This window comes from Corticium candelabrum, chromosome 1, assembly GCF_963422355.1.
Source record: "Corticium candelabrum chromosome 1, ooCorCand1.1, whole genome shotgun sequence".
Taxonomy (NCBI): Eukaryota; Metazoa; Porifera; class Homoscleromorpha; order Homosclerophorida; family Plakinidae; genus Corticium; species Corticium candelabrum.
The window spans coordinates 1,221,313-1,238,423 of NC_085085.1; the positions used below are offsets into that span (position 1 = coordinate 1,221,313).

General features: G+C 40.8%; 3 protein-coding genes across 3 annotated transcripts; 1 reads left to right on the top strand and 2 right to left on the bottom strand.

Annotated features, from left to right (window-relative positions):
• Window positions 1-731: 731 nt before the first annotated feature.
• LOC134189254 (gamma-aminobutyric acid type B receptor subunit 2-like) lies at window positions 732-9,025 on the bottom strand. The gene is made up of 16 exons (XM_062657495.1): window positions 8,791-9,025; window positions 8,574-8,714; window positions 4,017-4,187; window positions 3,703-3,810; window positions 3,568-3,633; window positions 3,307-3,498; window positions 2,948-3,241; window positions 2,790-2,868; window positions 2,626-2,727; window positions 2,408-2,558; window positions 2,199-2,334; window positions 2,033-2,134; window positions 1,850-1,975; window positions 1,453-1,779; window positions 1,206-1,385; window positions 732-1,100 (listed from the first exon to the last, which is right to left on the bottom strand). Exons 1-16 carry the CDS (start codon window positions 9,022-9,024, stop codon window positions 969-971), a joined length of 2,541 nt encoding a protein of 846 aa, XP_062513479.1. The 5' UTR covers window position 9,025; the 3' UTR covers window positions 732-968.
• A 71-nt stretch (window positions 9,026-9,096) lies between these two features.
• Window positions 9,097-11,291, top strand: LOC134194146 (glucosamine-6-phosphate deaminase-like). The gene is made up of 5 exons (XM_062663058.1): window positions 9,097-9,102; window positions 9,176-9,182; window positions 9,229-9,374; window positions 9,666-9,731; window positions 11,101-11,291. Exons 1-5 carry the CDS (start codon window positions 9,097-9,099, stop codon window positions 11,215-11,217), a joined length of 342 nt encoding a protein of 113 aa, XP_062519042.1. The 3' UTR covers window positions 11,218-11,291.
• An 897-nt stretch (window positions 11,292-12,188) lies between these two features.
• On the bottom strand, window positions 12,189-16,656 carry LOC134194187 (gamma-aminobutyric acid type B receptor subunit 2-like). Its single transcript, XM_062663114.1, has 16 exons — window positions 16,519-16,656; window positions 16,302-16,442; window positions 15,660-15,830; window positions 15,158-15,265; window positions 15,023-15,088; window positions 14,762-14,953; window positions 14,402-14,695; window positions 14,244-14,322; window positions 14,080-14,181; window positions 13,861-14,011; window positions 13,650-13,785; window positions 13,494-13,595; window positions 13,312-13,437; window positions 12,915-13,241; window positions 12,668-12,847; window positions 12,189-12,562 (listed from the first exon to the last, which is right to left on the bottom strand). The coding sequence occupies exons 1-16, from the start codon at window positions 16,654-16,656 to the stop codon at window positions 12,431-12,433; spliced, it is 2,445 nt and encodes an 814-aa protein (XP_062519098.1). The 3' UTR covers window positions 12,189-12,430.
• Window positions 16,657-17,111: the final 455 nt, after the last annotated feature.

Below are 17,111 nucleotides of genomic sequence, written 5' to 3' on the forward strand. Positions count from 1 at the left end.
TAGTACACACATCACTGTGCTGCATTGGAGAATGTAATTGTGTTACATCATACTTTTTGCTGCTGGTTGATTTAACAAACCAGCAGACATCAGGCTATATAACTGTCCCATTGTCAATCCAGGTAACTCGTCAACCGTACAAGTAGCATTCTCTGACAGAATCAATAAATCAAAAAACCATAATGTAGGACATTGTACGTCAACTGTTTTGATTGATTGCAACAACCAGTGAGAAAACCAGAACTGTCCATAAGGGACTCTTGGGCATATCAACCAATAATCTTGGATATCATACAGCATTGCTGAGTGCAAATCGGTCACTATATGAAACAGGACTGACGGTGTCACAGCAGCCATGGATTCCCCACTTTTCAAAATTTCGACCTTAGCCAGCTTTCTAATACCTGCATACACTTCCGGTCATGAAAATAACTGATTAAATAGAATAATAGATTTAGTGAATCTCAGAGTTACCTAATAGTGTTTCTGCCAATTGTGTCAGTTTCGAAGTTATGCAATGCCCTGCATTTTAAGTCCTGTTAATTAAGCCAGCTGCTTGTGATGTGCATGAAATTATGCCCCTTTAATTAATGCGCATTACGACATATATTTTAAACTGCTTTCATTGACCATGCAAAGAAAACTAAATCCTCCTAATGGCATGAAGGCCAGACAATGGCATGAGGTGATTGACCAAATGTTCCCGGTTACAACAATTTTAGTCCCTCCACTGTACATCTATTATACTTACAAGCTCTTCCCTACGCTAAACCTTAATAAAAATGCTTAACAAATTACAAGCCAAATTCCATTGCTGAGTTGAAATATACAATATGCTAATTAATTACATTGTTCTGTTTATTACACCATAGCAATTAACTGTAACTATTATATTTATTAATTAATATTATTAGGTAACAAGATCTACAGTGTATGCACACTGTACTTATATAGTGACACTGGATGACTTAAGAAAGAGAACCTTCTGCAATTGTAGATGACTGGTTGACAAGCACAGACTCATCTTCACTATCAAAAGTAGCTTCATTCCTGAGTATGCTGTTCGCTTCTTGAACCAAACAGTCGTCCAATCCATGGGTCTAAATTAATTAAATCACATATATACGTATAACACAGACAACCATATTTGATTATTACAAACATATACAAGCACGGACAAGCTACATACATCAAACACTTCTTACACATTCAATCACTTTCTCAAGTGTCAATCTGAGGTCTCTGCTTCTTCTCCTCATCCCTTGCAGTTCTCTAGATGTGTCTTGTTGAACCTCAAGGTCGACATTGCCACCGTTATCGGCATCATGATAATCTGCTCGGGGATTGTCTCTATTTTCTTCTATCCCTTGTCTGATCCACTGAATCTGTACAAGATGTTCAACATCAATTGATTACATTGACTCGACTCACTTGTTTGTAGACAAAGGAAACCTTTCTGTAGAAATAAATTAGCAGAACTGCGGATACAGTAAACATCAGAGTAACCGATACAAGCGAGTACCGCACATTTGGTAGCTCGATGAACGTAAATCCAAATGCAGGCACGATTAGGATAATACAGCTAAATATTGCTGATAAGTCGACATATGGAGAGTCGCTTGTTCCATGTTGTTGTGTGGTTTTTACTTTAGCTCGAATCGTGACAGCAGTAATACAGATCAACACAACGACAACCTTGTACAGAATCAATCCCGAGATCCAAAACGTGCTGTTGTCACTGGCACACCTGTGTCGTATATATGTCTGTAGAACTGTGCTCTACATGAAAATACCAAAATACGCTTAGTCTGTTACTATATATTCACTAACTGACAACACGATCTATTACACTTCTGATTTCTTCTTTCTCCTGCCACGGATTCACTCCAGCCCACAATGACAGTAATATACAGTCAATGAGAAGAAGACAGCCAAATATAAGAATTCCGTTCAGTAATAACAAAGAGTCCTCGTGCTTCACAACACAAATAAACATTACTTCAGCACGACAACAAATGTATAAGTGGCCCACCATTCTAGAGCCCAATACACGTTTTGTAAGGTTTGTTATCGTCTTCACTAGAACACTCCCAAACACTGCGGTGAAACCGACAGCCAATAATATTGTACGCAACTACATCAAAACAAATGTGTATACAGCAAAACACTGCAGGCAGACGGATGTACGTTTAACTCACATAGCAAGATGCCAGTGATGATCGATTAAATTTGAAAAATATGCCATCAAACCCATAAAGCAAAACCACAGCATATATGACAATACCGCCGCTTACAATGAGTCTACTTAAGTACGGAAACGACTTTTTTATCACACTGAGTAAACAAACATGCCACAAAAGACAATATAATTGAATCAACACAAGCACATACACACAGAACGAAAAACCTGTGATCACGATGGAGATTGATGTAGACTAGCAGACCAAATGCCATCAATATGCATAGACAGTCAACGACAGCCACTGCTATGAATACTCCTTTGTCTCCGAGTACAAGTACAATGTTCGATGAATCACGAGGAGCGGTACCATCGCTAGCTAATAATTGCAAACACAACATTATCAAGCCAGCAAAATGTTGCATCTCATTGCATTAACAACTTACTTGTCCAAGGGATTTTCTCCACTCCTTCTATCTTAGTAGCATTCACATCACGATTGTTGAAGAAAGCCACGTTAGTTACCTGATCTGATTCGTCTACCAAAGCTACAACAACATTTATATTCATCGAGTATCTACCAGACCGTACAGATTGAAACGATGCATACTTCGAATATATTTAATTTTAACAACACCGGTCTCTTCTTTCTCATCAGGTGATAATAAATTGAAGAATTTAACAGTTCCCTACAGCATGAAGCCACAAGGTATAAATAATAATTATTAATGAATTAGTCAATCAACTGCATGACATTATCACACTCACAGTAAGACCCTCCACTGAAAACGATTCCTGTCCACGACCGTTTGACAAATACGAGCGGTTTGTAAGAATTGAATCGAACAAGTTGGCTACATGGTCATCGTCATACGTAAAATGATTAATCTGATCTAATCGTCCTGTGGCGTTCAGTTCGTGAACTGCTATGTCAATCACTCTGGCCATAGCAAGTATCAAGTCATAACCATATGCACTGTATTTCGTAAACGTTTCATCCACAGGAGTGCTGGACGACATGTTCATTATCATTTGAAATTCCCTAACGGTTTCTCTAATGTTCTAAATAATGAACAAAAACAAAAGTTAGTTCGCAGTTTACCCACTCAACAAACTCTTATACTAACTTTTCCAATCCACGTCTGCTTGTCAGTATTTTCGCTTATCTGAATAAAATCGATAATAAAATGACCATTGACTGCTTGTTTCATTTCCTCTCGAGTGCAATTTGTTGTCTCAGAGAGTAGATACCAATCAGATTCGTAATAGCCAACAAAAATCCAGACAAAATTTGGAGCAGATACTCCATTCTTATAGAACTTAATAAGAAATTAAATTGATGTAACACTTTTCTACCATAGTCATCGATGCTGGCAAACGTTGCTTACTGTGCAAATGACCTGGCGTGCTGTGTCTTCATAAAACAGTCCTATCAACACGTGAACGTTTTCCTTCTGTAACACATTGTGATGCTTACTGTGTCCACAGTAGTTTACACTTGAATGGCATTGCTTATGAATTACCTTTACTTGTTGTGCTGTGTCTGTAAAGTTATTATTGGCAGGTAATACGTGTAAGCTTGGGAGATCCAAACCAAACTTTTCAGCCCTTTCCCGGAAATCCTTAGCTGTCTGACAAGCAAATTGTGTTATAACATTAGAACACAACATAACAAGTTCATTTCCATGACTCTCACACTGTACTGTAGTGCATGCGCGTGCACATGCACACACGCACGCACGCACGCATGCACGCATGCACGCACACATGCACACACACACACACACACACACACACACACACACACACACACACACACACACACACACACAAATACCAGCGTATGAAGTTCAGCTGATTCTATGACCACAACAGACTTTTTCCAATTTAGGGTGCTAAGCAGAAGAACTCGAGCTCGATTTAGTCCAGTCGCCGTTGGTAAAACATGATAGTATCTTTGATAAATAATCCTATTTTCCAACTTTTCTGACTGAGACACAAAATTGAACTAAATAAAAATAAACATAAAATGAAACTAAATTAGTATAATATCATATAAATTACATTATTTATTTTATTCTTTACTTTTCTATTTTTGTTTATTGTTCAAATATATTGTAAATTATAAATACAATATTATATAAATAATATTATATATTAAAGGATAGCTTCCTAGATTAGACTCTCATTTAGATGGGAAGTTTCAATATAAAAAATTTAAATTAAAAATAAAATTAAAAACTATACATTACATTATATATTATTAACATATATAAATTATTATTATTTTGAAGCACATATATTTTATTCTATTATAAGTATCAAGTAAAACTTCACAAATTACTATAGACATAGTTATATTATTGTCGTGCTCAACCAGATCAGTCTGGTTTAATTGTAAAGTCTATTACAAGTACCGGAAGCAAACCCTGCTTCAGAAGTACTTAGACCATTACGGCTGTCTAGAAAGAAGACATGACTTTACGAAGGATCCGAGTAAATCCGAGTAGATCCCAGAAGCACTGGTTTCTGTAAGTGCTGCAGGTTGTGATGACCTGGAATAATGTCCAGCCACCGCGTAATACCTGCGTGCACTGTACCCAAAGCTCCCAAGACCACCGGAACCACCAGTGTTCAACAGTGCCACTTGCGGCTTATCCCCATTTGCAAGTTGCTGTACTTCGCCAAGTTCTCAGCATGTTTCTTGCCAATGTTGCCATTAGCAGGACAGCTGATATCAATAAGAAGACAAGCGTTTGTCTTCTTATTTCTGAGACAGATGTCTGGACGATTGGCTTTGATCTTCTTGGCAGTGAGGATGGTGGTATCCCACATCATAGTAATGTCATCCGTCTCCACAGGCCTATCAGGATGATGCTGGTACCATCTGCTCTCCACTGGAACCCCAAAATAGCGACAAACATCCCATTGAATGATGAAGGCCACCTGGTTGTGTCGATCAGTGTAGTCCATCGGTGCCAAAGCACTACAGCCTGCCACAATGTGGTCGACTGTTTCCGGGTCTACACTGCACATGCAGCAAGTAGGAATGACATCACGATGTAGAATCTTGCACTCATAGTACCGAGTCTGAAGAGCTTGGTCTTGAGCAGAAACAACCAGTCTCTCAGTTGCAGCAGGAAGATTCACTGCTTTTAGCCATCCGTAGGTCTCTTTCATGTCCACAGGCTATTGCTCAGTGAGACGGCGATACTGCCCGTGCATAGGCTTCCCACTCCAGAACCGCACACGAAGAGAACTGCAACGCGAAGAGAACTGCAACACATACGGTAATATCTCGCATCTGTTTCAGGTGCTTGCTCGAAGCCACCTTCAACCGAGATGGATGCATTCTTGTGAAATCTCTGCGACTTGTCGTCCGCAGCAAGACTTCTCCGCAGCTGTGCAGTAAAGTGACAAGCCATGTGCTTGATCGAGCGTGAAGATTTTCCGAAGTCACACTCCCGTATCATCTGTATGAAAGGATCAGAACTGTCAGCAAGGTAACAGTTCAGCCTCACAATACAAGATTGATATGTCGACTCAATCTGTTGTAACCCCCTACCCCCATCACTGCCAGGAGCGTACAGTCGGTCAACGTCTGCAGAGGGACGGTGGACACCGTGCATAGAGAGGAGCTTTCTAGTCCATCGATCAAGCTGCTGCAGGTCCGTGCACCCCCAATGAATGACGCCAAAACCGTAAGTGAGAACCGGTAGTGCAAACCCATTGATGGCTATAATCTTGTTGCAACCATACAACTCAGTGCGAAGAACCACCTTCACTCCGCAGAAATACTCATAACGGAGTCTCTCCCGCACCATGCTGTGCTGAATACTGTTACTCTCATCTACACCCAAGTACTTGTAGACTTGACCCGGTTCTAGACAGTTGATGGTGTCTGTTTTTCCTACCGTCACTCCAGAGTTGTGTCCAGATAGTCTGCAGTTGACAAAGTGTGCAACAGCACATTTGTCCAGACCAAACTTCATCTGAATGTCATCAGAGAAGGTACGCACTGTGTGCAACAACCCATCCAACTGATCAGAGCTTCTGCCATACAGCTTCAGATCATCCATGTAAAGTAGATGACTGATGAGCTGACGTTTGGCAGTCTCACCATGCCCAGTGGTCATCTGGTAACCGTAACCAGTTCTGTTCAGCTCCTTACTTAGGAGATTCAGAGCCATACAGAAGAGAAGTGGAGAAAGTGAGTCACCTTGGAAAATACCCCTCCTGATCTGCATAAGCCTTGTCTTGATCGTACTGTTCCCACAAGAAAGCACCATCAATGTCCTCCAACTCTTCATCACACATGACAGGAACCTGCACAAGACTGGACTGATCTGATGCATCTGAAGGCATTAATTGGAGCAACCAACTGTGTCGCACGCTGTCATAGGCTTTCTGGTAGTCCACCCAAGCCATGCTCAAGCTCTTGTGCCTGGTCTTACAGTCTTCGGTAAACAGCTTGTTGATCAACAGCTGATCCTTTGCACCAAAAGATCCCTGTCGACAACCCTTCTGCTCCGTAGTCATGAGGTTTCTTTAAACCAAATGCCCTGCAATCCTCTGCCTGATGACTGAGGTGAGGGTCTTATAGAAGACAGACAGACACGTGATAGACCGGTAATTTTTGGCCTGGTCAGTCTTGTCATGCTTAGGAATCAGAGTGGTTGTTCCTGGAGACAACCAGTCGAGTACAGAGTCTGGATTCTGAACCAGCAGGTTGTAGTTACGAGTCAGATCAGTGTGAAGACACGTGATATGCTTGACCGAGAAACCATAAACCTTGTCTGGACCAGAAGACTTCCAGTTCCCCATCCTTTTGAGACACGATGTGACCTCATTGTCTGTGATAGGTAACCACTGCTGCTCATCTCTCCTGTGCGTCTCGCCATCGGTTTGAGGTCTCAGCCAGAAGGCAGACTCATTGTGATGTACCTCAGTTTCTAGGATACCACTCCAATACGTATACTGTTCAATCTCAGACTCGGATGACAGGGAAGTGACCTGGATAGTCTGCTTACCCAACTCTCTGTAAAACCGTCCAGCATCTTGTTAAAACAAACCGTTCTGGTGAAGTCTCTTACGATTCTTCTGCAGCCTCCTGGTCCGCTGACATATATTATTGCGGAGCGAGCCGCACAACAGAAATGGGCGTGGTCCTATATGGCTCTCCATCGAGCTCTTGGTATGTGTGTGTGTGTGTGTGTGTGTGTGTGTGTGTGTGTGTGTGTGTGTGTGTGTGAGTGTGTGTGTGTGTGTGTGTGTGTGTGTGTGTGTGTGTGTGTGTGTGTGTGTGTGTGTGTGTCCACACAAATCTCAAATTTCTCCTCCCCACGACCACGTTTCATGATAGGACCTACCTTAAAAATCGTTTCCGTGTCTGACTACAGATGAGTCTAGGAACGATTCATGCAAGTGACCAAACGGCGGATAAAATGTTGCATGAACTTCCGTCGCCACATCCTTTTGTATTGTAGCTAGGGACTGTGTGTACTTGACAACCAAGAAACACCTTCAGGAGTTGAATGCCACCTACAGTCAACTATTCACACGTCCCATACTTACAGTATGATCAATCCTTTACTACACTGTACTGCATCTAACACTGTTGATAGTCAATGTTTGCTGATATCAATTTCTATGTCAGTAAATACCATACCACGGTCGTTACAACGGAAATGAGTGCATACCTACTGTCTGTTTGTAAGCGTGAACCCGAAAGTGAGTAATGAAGTGGAGCTCACACCAGGTGTACTCATTAGAGCACTAAGAGCTGCTCCAGTTGGACCAGGTTACCAATTATCTTAAATGGTTCCAGTTGCTGATCTTGATCCGTTGGTCTTACAAGATAATTGGATAATAGCCATTGCTCCACCCGTTTGTGTTTGATATGCACAAGTACTATCCTTCCGTTTCGTTTGTAGGAAAGGCTTAGATAATTTGATAAACAGAAATGCCAGACCTAGCGGTTTCTAACGATACCGAGATCATCGCGAAAGTCCAAAAACAGCAGAGATATTGATGATTTTCAAAGTTCACACTTATGGGAAACAGACAGTAGACTGTACATTTCAATTGTCTTGATCACGATCACAAAACGACGACTACCTATGCCAGGCCTATATACGTAATCTAAACTACATGTACTAGGAAGTTCGCATCTTTACTTCCATATATGACAGCTAGGGTTTCAACAAATACGTATTGTCTAGCTAGGACTCGGCGTTCCAGTAGACCGTCTGAAACTCCCCTGGAACTGTTACTCACAAACGCGAGGCGCTTACGGATACCGTACAACTAGTAGATTATTTATTTGTGTTAACTAATCAATTAATTTGCCCGGGCAAGAAACCGGCTAATCAGCTAGTAGATGTGTGTAGCTCACAAGAGGAACATTCCAAAGCTGAGTTGTCGCAGCCAAAGGTTGTGTGACGGGCGAGCAAGCCTCTCCAACTAAAGCAATCATCTTCGCCTTGGGAGACGTCAACAGCTGGTTCATTTGATAGAGCGTCAATCCTACATCACACTAACAGCAAAACACCCGGAAGTACGCAACATGACATGTGCCACGGCGCCAAACAAACACTCAAAAAGCTACTAACCTTTGAGTCGTTCAGTAGCAAGACCAGCTCGTGATAAGGAAGAATGTGAGCATTACTATTGACGTGACTGATTGCTAGATGAAGGGCGTGGTAGCCTTGTTTGGAGTAAACCAAGTGATTGAAGGTTGTCGGGTACATGCCGCCGATATGCAAACGAGTACGGCCCTGTCCAGCATCCACACGCATCAGAAAAAAGAAGGTAGCCAAGGCGTACGCGTGGCAATAAGAATCCATCTTTCGGTAAGTCCAACAAAAAAATCCGGGAATGTCTAGAAATCAAAACTATCTAATTAAATAGGAACTGAAATGTTAGCGTCGTGAAAGCAGTTTAGTGCAGTGCATATGTAGCAGCACTGGCATTCATTGGAATCGGTATATCCCACAGGTGTTGAGTCAGTAGAGCTGCTCTCTGTTCACAATGTTGGTAATAATGTTTAGCAGAGAATAGCCATATTGCATTCAACGATCCTCCAGCTGATTTTGAGACTACCGAACCTTATATTGTAGTGAATCTGGACGAAGCATGCAGGAAACAGCAGCTTGGTGAGGGATGGTTCAAGAGTCTGGACGAAGTCCCACAACAGGTGTGCATTATATCAAGTATATTACTATTTACCCAAACAAGTGGGTCAATTTAAACAAGCTAGCACACAGACGATTGATCATCCTGGAAAAGTCAGCAGCTACAGCATGTCCTGATGCATCGATTGATACTGATTTATGTTTGAAAATATTGATTGCCAGACAGCAGCCGATTAACTAATTGTGTATACAGACACCCTAATACCTTCCTGCATACGTGACTGCTTATGCAATAAACAAATCAGGTAATCAGTGTTCAACCGCTGTGTGATTATCTGTCTTTGCACGTGCAGGCAATTTCAATGAGTGTCCAGCAAATTATGAAATCAAAAGCACTTGTAGTCACAGTTCCAGACAAGGTGAGTTCAGACACCAGACACTGTACAGATTAAAGTCTGATTTAATGAGTCATGTAAATTATTCATTAAGAATTGTTGTCTAATATTTTTATTTTGCTTAATTAATTAAAGGAGAACTCCCACGATTTTCAAGTTGGGGTCAGATACAAGTCCCTTCCATAAACCGACAATTCGAAGGGGCATAGGTTTTGTGCGCGACATCTTCACGGCTAGGCTCGAGTGTCCAGCGGGGGAGATGACCGGCTGGACACTGGAGCCTACTTCACGGCAGGAGAAACGCCGAAAGAAAGGGGCGTGTTGGGTAAGCGAGGTACATGACGTCATTGGCGCAAAGCCACACGCGCATGCCATCGGGTTAGATGCAGTTGCGGACGGATTCGAACGCATACGCGTTGTTCTTTTCTGTCTGGTGTTCGACCTTACAGTTTCGAGCCAGAGTACGGACCCACTCAGCGTGACATCAACGCAGTTGAATACATTGACGGCCATGACGGCAGACAGATCACCGGTGAAGATCTGTCTGATGAGAACGAAAATCGAGTTGGGAACACTGCTTGGTGCAGCTGCAACAGGCGTTCTGTAATGCCTAGCGTAGCTGAGTGCTTGTGCTGCCAGGAAGTGGACGAACTAGGGTATAGGGTGGAAGCTTCAGGATCTGATCTGTAATTATTACGCAGCATGAGAACTTCATTGCTGCGTGACTCAATGAAGACGTTCTTCGAACAGCTGTAGTCTTAATGACCGATTGGCGACAGGATCCCATCAGAGAGCCACTAACTTCCAGGGGAGTAGCACCTAGACGAACTTGGACTGGCTTGCCTATGTAAAATTTTCACGCAGGCTGCTGCGACTAACTGTGTACAGGTAATTTACTTGCTGGGTGCACGAGAGGCTGGGCAAGGGTATCAGACGTGTCATTCCAGCATGCATTGTAGGACTCAAAGTGATCCGAACAAACGCGGCTGTTTTTTGAGCTAGGCGGATCCACCAGACGTAACTTTACTAGCAATGATTCTAGCAAATCTGGCTTCTTGAGAGGAAGCCTGAAGAAGCTGACACCTCTGGCGATGTCGCTGCTGTTGTGGCTACAGCCAAAAGCAATGCAGTGGACCATTTCACGTCGAATAAGCCAGGTAGATAGCATGCCTTGTGCACGACACGTGGAGGTCATGCACCAACTATGTCATCAACCACGCCTACTCTAACACTCCCTCTTTTTGCGGTGCTTTTCCTACGTTACAGAAGCAATGGAGGGAACTCAAAGTTTTCGAGTGCAGTCAAGATAAAAAATCTTGTATCTGACCCCAACTTGAAAATCGTGGGAATTCTCCTTTAATTAAATTCTTGCATCGCTGACTTGTGTATGTAGCGTAAAGCAGCAGCAGTGCAGACGAGTATTGAAGGTCCATTGCAGCCATCAGTACCTGCTAGCATTCTCCAACGTCATAACAACTGTGTTGTATTCTTAGACAAACAGTCTGCATAGACAGCAGCCCATGTCATTAAAATTGTCTTTTACTGTTTGTTAGATTTGTGGTAAACTAACCCTAAAGCTGGACTTTTGAATCTGTGCGGAAAGTAATAGTGCATATGGTCCATGGATATCAATACACAGTACTAGTTGCAGTACACATCATCACTGTGCTGCATGCATTGAAGTATGTCATTGTGTTACTTCAATCATACTTCTTGCTGCTGGTTGATTTAATTAACCAACCGGCAGACATCAGGCTATATAACTGTCCCATTGCCAATCCAGATAACTCGTCCACTGAACAAGCAGCATTCTCTGCCAGAATAAATAAATAAATAAATAAATAAATAAAAGCCATAATGTACGTTGACTGTCCTCTATATCAAAGACTGATCCAGGTGAAACTAGATAATTGAAATCATTCTTTTAACCTCAATAAATAAGGATATTGCTTACATTGCCTGTTTTGATTGATTGCAACAACCAGTGCCAAAACCAAAAACTGTCCATAAGTCACTCTTGGACATATCAACCAATAATCTTGGATATCATACAACATTGCCGAGTGTAAATTGGTCACTATATGAAACAGGGCGGACGAAGCCACAGTGGCCATGGCCTCCCCACTTGTCAAAATTTTTTTTTCGACCTAGCCAGATATCTATTGCCTGCATACTTCCAGTCGTGAAAATAGCCGATTAAATAGAATAATAGATTTAGTGAATCTCAGAGTTACCTAATAGTGTTTCTGCCAATTGTGTCAGTTTCGAAGTTATGCAATGCCCTGCATTTTAAGTCCTGTTAATTAAGCCAGCTGCTTGTGACCTGCATTAATTATGCCCCTATAATGCGCATTAGGACATATATTTTAAATTGCTTTCATTGGCCATGCAAAGAAAACTAAATCCTCCTAATGGCATGAAGGCTAGACAATGGCATGAGGTGATTGACCAAATGTTCCCAGTTACAACAATCTTAGTCCCTCCACTGTACATCTATTATACTTACAAGCTCTTCGCTACACTAAAACTTAATAAAAATGCTTAACCAATTACAAGCCAAATTCCATTGCTGAGTTGAAATATACAATATGCTAATTAATTACATTGTTCTGTTTATTACACCATAGCAATTAACTGTAACTATTATATTTATTAATTAATATTATTAGGTAACAAGATCTACAGTGTATGCACACTGTACTTATATAGTAACACTGAATGACTCAAGAAAGAGAACCTTCTGCAGTTGTGGATGACTGGTTGACAAGCACAAAATCATCTTTACTATCAAAAGTAGCTTCATTCCTGAGAATGCTGTTCGCTTCTTGAACCAAAGAGTCGTCCAATCCATGGGTCTAAATTAATTAAATCACATATATACGTATAATACAGACAACCATATTTGATTATTACAAACATATACACGCACAGACATGCTACATACATCAAACACATCTTACACATTCAATCACTTTCTCAAGTGTCAATCTGAGGTCTCTGCTTCTTCTCCTCATCCCTTGCAGTTCTCTAGATGTGTCTTGTTGAACCTCAAGGTCGACATTGCCACCGTTATCGGCATCATGATAATCTGCTTGGGGATTGTCTCTATTTTCTTCTATCCCTTGTCTGATCCACTGAATCTGTACAAGATGTTCGACATCAATTAATTACATTGACTCGACTCACTTGTTTGTAGACAAAGGAAACCTTTCTGTAGAAATAAATTAGCAGAACTGCGGATACAGTGAACATCAGAGTAACCGATACAAGCGAGTACCGCACATTTGGTAGCTCGATGAACGTAAATCCAAATGCAGGCACGATTAGGATAATACAGCTAAATATTGCTGATAAGTCGACATATGGAGAGTCGCTTGTTCCATGTTGTTGTGTGGTTTTTACTTTAGCTCGAATCGTGACAGCAGTAATACAGATCAACACAACGACAACCTTGTACAGAATCAATCCCGAGATCCAAAACGTGCTGTTGTCACTGGCACACCTGTGTCGTATATACGTCTGTAGAACTGTGCTCTACATGAAAATACCAAAATATGCTTGGTCTGTTACTATATGTTCACTAACTGACAACACGATCTATTACACTTCTGATTTCTTCTTTCTCCTGCCACGGATTCACTCCAGCCCACAATGACAATAATATACAATCAATGAGAAGAAGAGAGCCAAATATAAGAATTCCGTTCAGTAATAACAAGGATTCCTCTTGCTACACAACACAAATAAAATTACTTCAGCTCGACAACAAACGTATAAGTGGCCCACCATTTTAGAGCCCAATACACGTTTTGTAAGGTTTGTTATCGTCTTCACTAGAACACTTCCAAACACTGCGGTGAAACCGACAGCCAAAAATATTGTACGCAACTACATCAAAACAAATGTGTATACAAACAGCCAGACGGATGTATGTTAACTCACATAGCAAGATGTCAGTGATGATCGATTAAATTTGAAAAATATGCCATCAAACCCATAGAGCAAAACCACAGCATATATGACAATACCGCCGCTCACAATGAGTCTACTTAAGTACGGAAACGACTTTTTTATCACACTGAGTAAACAAACATGCCACAAAAGACAATATAATATTGAATCAACACAAGCACATGCACACAAAACGAAAAACCTGTGATCACGATGGAGGTTGATATAGACTAGCAGACCAAATGCCATCAATATGCATATACAGTCAACGACAGCCACTGCTATGAATACTCCTTTGTCTCCGAGTTCAAGTACAATGTTCGATGAATCACGAGGAGCGGTACCATCGCTAGCTAATAATTGCAAACACAACATTATCAAGCCAGCAAAAACGTTGCATCTCATTGCATTAACAACTTACTTGTCCAAGGGATTTTCTCCACTCCTTCTATCTTCGTAGCATTCACATCACGATTGTTGAAGAAAGCCACGTTAGTTACCTGATCTGATTCGTCTACCAAAGCTACAACAACATATATATTCATCGAGTATCTACTAGACCTTACAGATTGAAACGATGCATACTTCGAATATATTTAATTTTAACAACACCGGTCTCTTCTTTCTCATCAGGTGATAATAAATTGAAAAATTTAACAGTTCCCTACAGCATGAAGCCACAAGGTATAAATAATAATTATTAATGAATTAGTCAATCAACTGCATGACACTATCACACTCACAGTAAGACCCTCCACTGAAAACAATCCCTGTCCACGACTGTTTGACAAATACGAGCGGTTTGTAAGAATTGAATCGAGCAAGTTGGCTACATGGTCATTGTCATACGTAAAATGATTAATCTGATCTAATCGTCCTGTGGCGTTCAGTTCGTGAACTGCTATGTCAATCACTCTGGCCATAGCAAGTATCAAGTCATAACCATATGCACTGTATTTCGTAAACGTTTCATCTACAGGTGTGTTGGACGACATGTTCATTATCATTTGAAATTCCCTAACGATTTCTGTAATGTTCTAAAATAATGAACAAAAACAAAAGTTGGTTTGCAGTTTACCCACTCAACAAACTCTTATACTAACTTTTCCAATCCACGTCTGCTTGTCAGTATTTTCACTTATCTGAATGAAATCGATAATAAAATGACCATTGACTGCTTGTTTCATTTCCTCTTGAGTGCAATTTGTTGTCTCAGAGAGTAGATACCAATCAGATTCGTAATAGCCAACAAAAATCCAGACAAAATTTGGAGCAGATACTCCATTCTTATAAAACTTAATAAGAAATTAAATTGATGTAACACTTTTCTACCATAGTCATCGATGCTGGCAAACGTTGCTTACTGTGCAAATGACCTGGCGTGCTATTTCTTCATAAAACAGTCCTATCAACACGTGAACGTTTTCCTTCTGCAAAACATTGTGATGCTCACTGTGTCCAGAGTACTTTACACTTGAATGGCATTGCTTATGAATTACCTTTACTTGTTGTGCTGTATTTGTAAAGTTATTATTGGCAGGTAATACGTGTAAGCTTGGGATATCCAAACCAAACTTTTCAGCCCTTTCCCGGAAATCCTTAGCTGTCTGACAAGCAAATTGTATTATTACATTAGAACACAACATAACAAGTTCATTTCCATGACTCTCACACTGCACTGTAGTGCATGCGTGCGCACACACGTGCAGACACACACACACACACACACACACACACACACACACACACACACACACACACACACACACACACACACACACACACACACACACGTGCATGCGCATGCACGCACACGCATGCACACACACACACTCGCACGAACATGCACACACACGCACAAACATGCACACACACGCAGGCATGCACGCACACATGCACACACACACACACACACACACACACACACACACACCACACACACACACACACACACACACACACACACACACACACACACACACACACACACACACACAATACCAGCGTATATAATTCAGCTGATTCTATGACCACAGCAGACTTTTTCCAATTTAGGGTGCTAAGCAGAAGAACTCGAGCTCGATTTAGTCCAGTCGCTGTTGGTAAAACATGATAGTATCTTCGATAAATAATCCTATTTTGCAACTTTTCTGACTGAGACACAAAATTGAACTAAATAAAAAATAAACATAAACGAAACTAACTTAGTGTAATATTATATAAATTATCTTATTTATTCTATTTTTTACCTTTTTATTTTTGTTTATTGTTCAAATATATTGTAAATTATAAATACAATATTATATAAATAATATATTATTAAATATTATATTATATTGTACATAATATATAGGATAGCTTCCTAGATTAGACTTTCTCACTTAGATGGGAAGTTTCAATATAAAAATTTTAAATTAAAAATAAAATTAAAAACTATATATTATATTATATATTATTAACATATATAAATTATTATTATTTTAAAGCACATATATTTTATTCTATTATAAGACTCAAGTAGAACTTCACAAATTACTGTATACATAGTTATATTATATATACGCGAGAATTTGTGTTAATTAATTTAACTAATTTCCCTTTGCAAAAACCGGCTAATCAGCTAGTAGATGTGTGTAAGCTCACAAGAGGAACATTCCAAAGCTGAGTTGTCGCAGCCAAAGGCTGTGTGACGGGCGAGCAAGCCTCTCCAACTAAAGCAATCATCTTCGCCTTGGGAGACGTCAACAGCTGGTTCATTTGATAGAGCGTCAATCCTACATCACACTAACAGCAAATCCCGGAAGTATGCAACACGTGCACACGTGTCAAGGCGCCAAACAAACACCCAAAAGCTACTAACCTTCGAGTCGTTCAGTAGCAAGACCAGCTCGTGATAAGGAAGAATGTGAGCATTACTATTGACGTGACTGATTGCTAAATGAAGGGCGTGGTAGCCTTGTTCGGAGTACAACAAGTGATTGAAGGTTGTCGGGTACATGCCGCCGATATGCAAACGAGTACGGCCCTGTCCAGCATCTACACGCATCAGAAAAAGAAAGGTAGCCAAGGCATACGCGTGGCGGTAAGAATCCATCTTCCGGTAAGTCCAACAACAATAAAATCCGGGAATGTCTACACATTAGCGTCGTGAAAGCAGTATAGTGCAATGCATATGCAGCAGCACTTGTATGCATGCCAGAAGCGTTCTACTGGGCAGACGAAAGAGAGAGGCCTGAGCAGCTAGAATGCTATAGACAGATTCCCGGGTTTAATTGTCCCTGCCCCGATGTTATCTAAAAATCAAGTCTATATGGAAAGCAGCGCGTTGTTAAATTAATTAAATGAGTATGCGAGGTACGTATTTATTACTAAAAGTTGGTCCTCTGCTGGTGCCTAGAGCTGTGTAGAACAAACTGATCAAAGTATGGTTTAATTAATTAATTGCGTCAACTA

Coding starts and splice junctions, on each gene's coding strand:
- LOC134189254 (XM_062657495.1), bottom strand. CDS start 9,024: ATGGATTCTTATTGCCACGCGTACGCCTTGGCTACCTTCTTTTTTCTG. Junction 3,242..3,306: donor AGCAGACGTGGATTGGAAAA/GTTAGTATAAGA, acceptor TTCATTATTTAG/AACATTAGAGAAACCGTTAG. Junction 2,559..2,625: donor GGAGAAAATCCCTTGGACAA/GTAAGTTGTTAA, acceptor TGCAATTATTAG/CTAGCGATGGTACCGCTCCT.
- LOC134194146 (XM_062663058.1), top strand. Junction 9,375..9,665: donor TGGACGAAGTCCCACAACAG/GTGTGCATTATA, acceptor TTGCACGTGCAG/GCAATTTCAATGAGTGTCCA. Junction 9,732..11,100: donor TAGTCACAGTTCCAGACAAG/GTGAGTTCAGAC, acceptor TTGTGTATGTAG/CGTAAAGCAGCAGCAGTGCA.
- LOC134194187 (XM_062663114.1), bottom strand. CDS start 16,656: ATGTACCCGACAACCTTCAATCACTTGTTGTACTCCGAACAAGGCTAC. Junction 14,012..14,079: donor GGAGAAAATCCCTTGGACAA/GTAAGTTGTTAA, acceptor TGCAATTATTAG/CTAGCGATGGTACCGCTCCT. Junction 13,596..13,649: donor CATCACTGACATCTTGCTAT/GTGAGTTAACAT, acceptor GTTTTGATGTAG/TTGCGTACAATATTTTTGGC.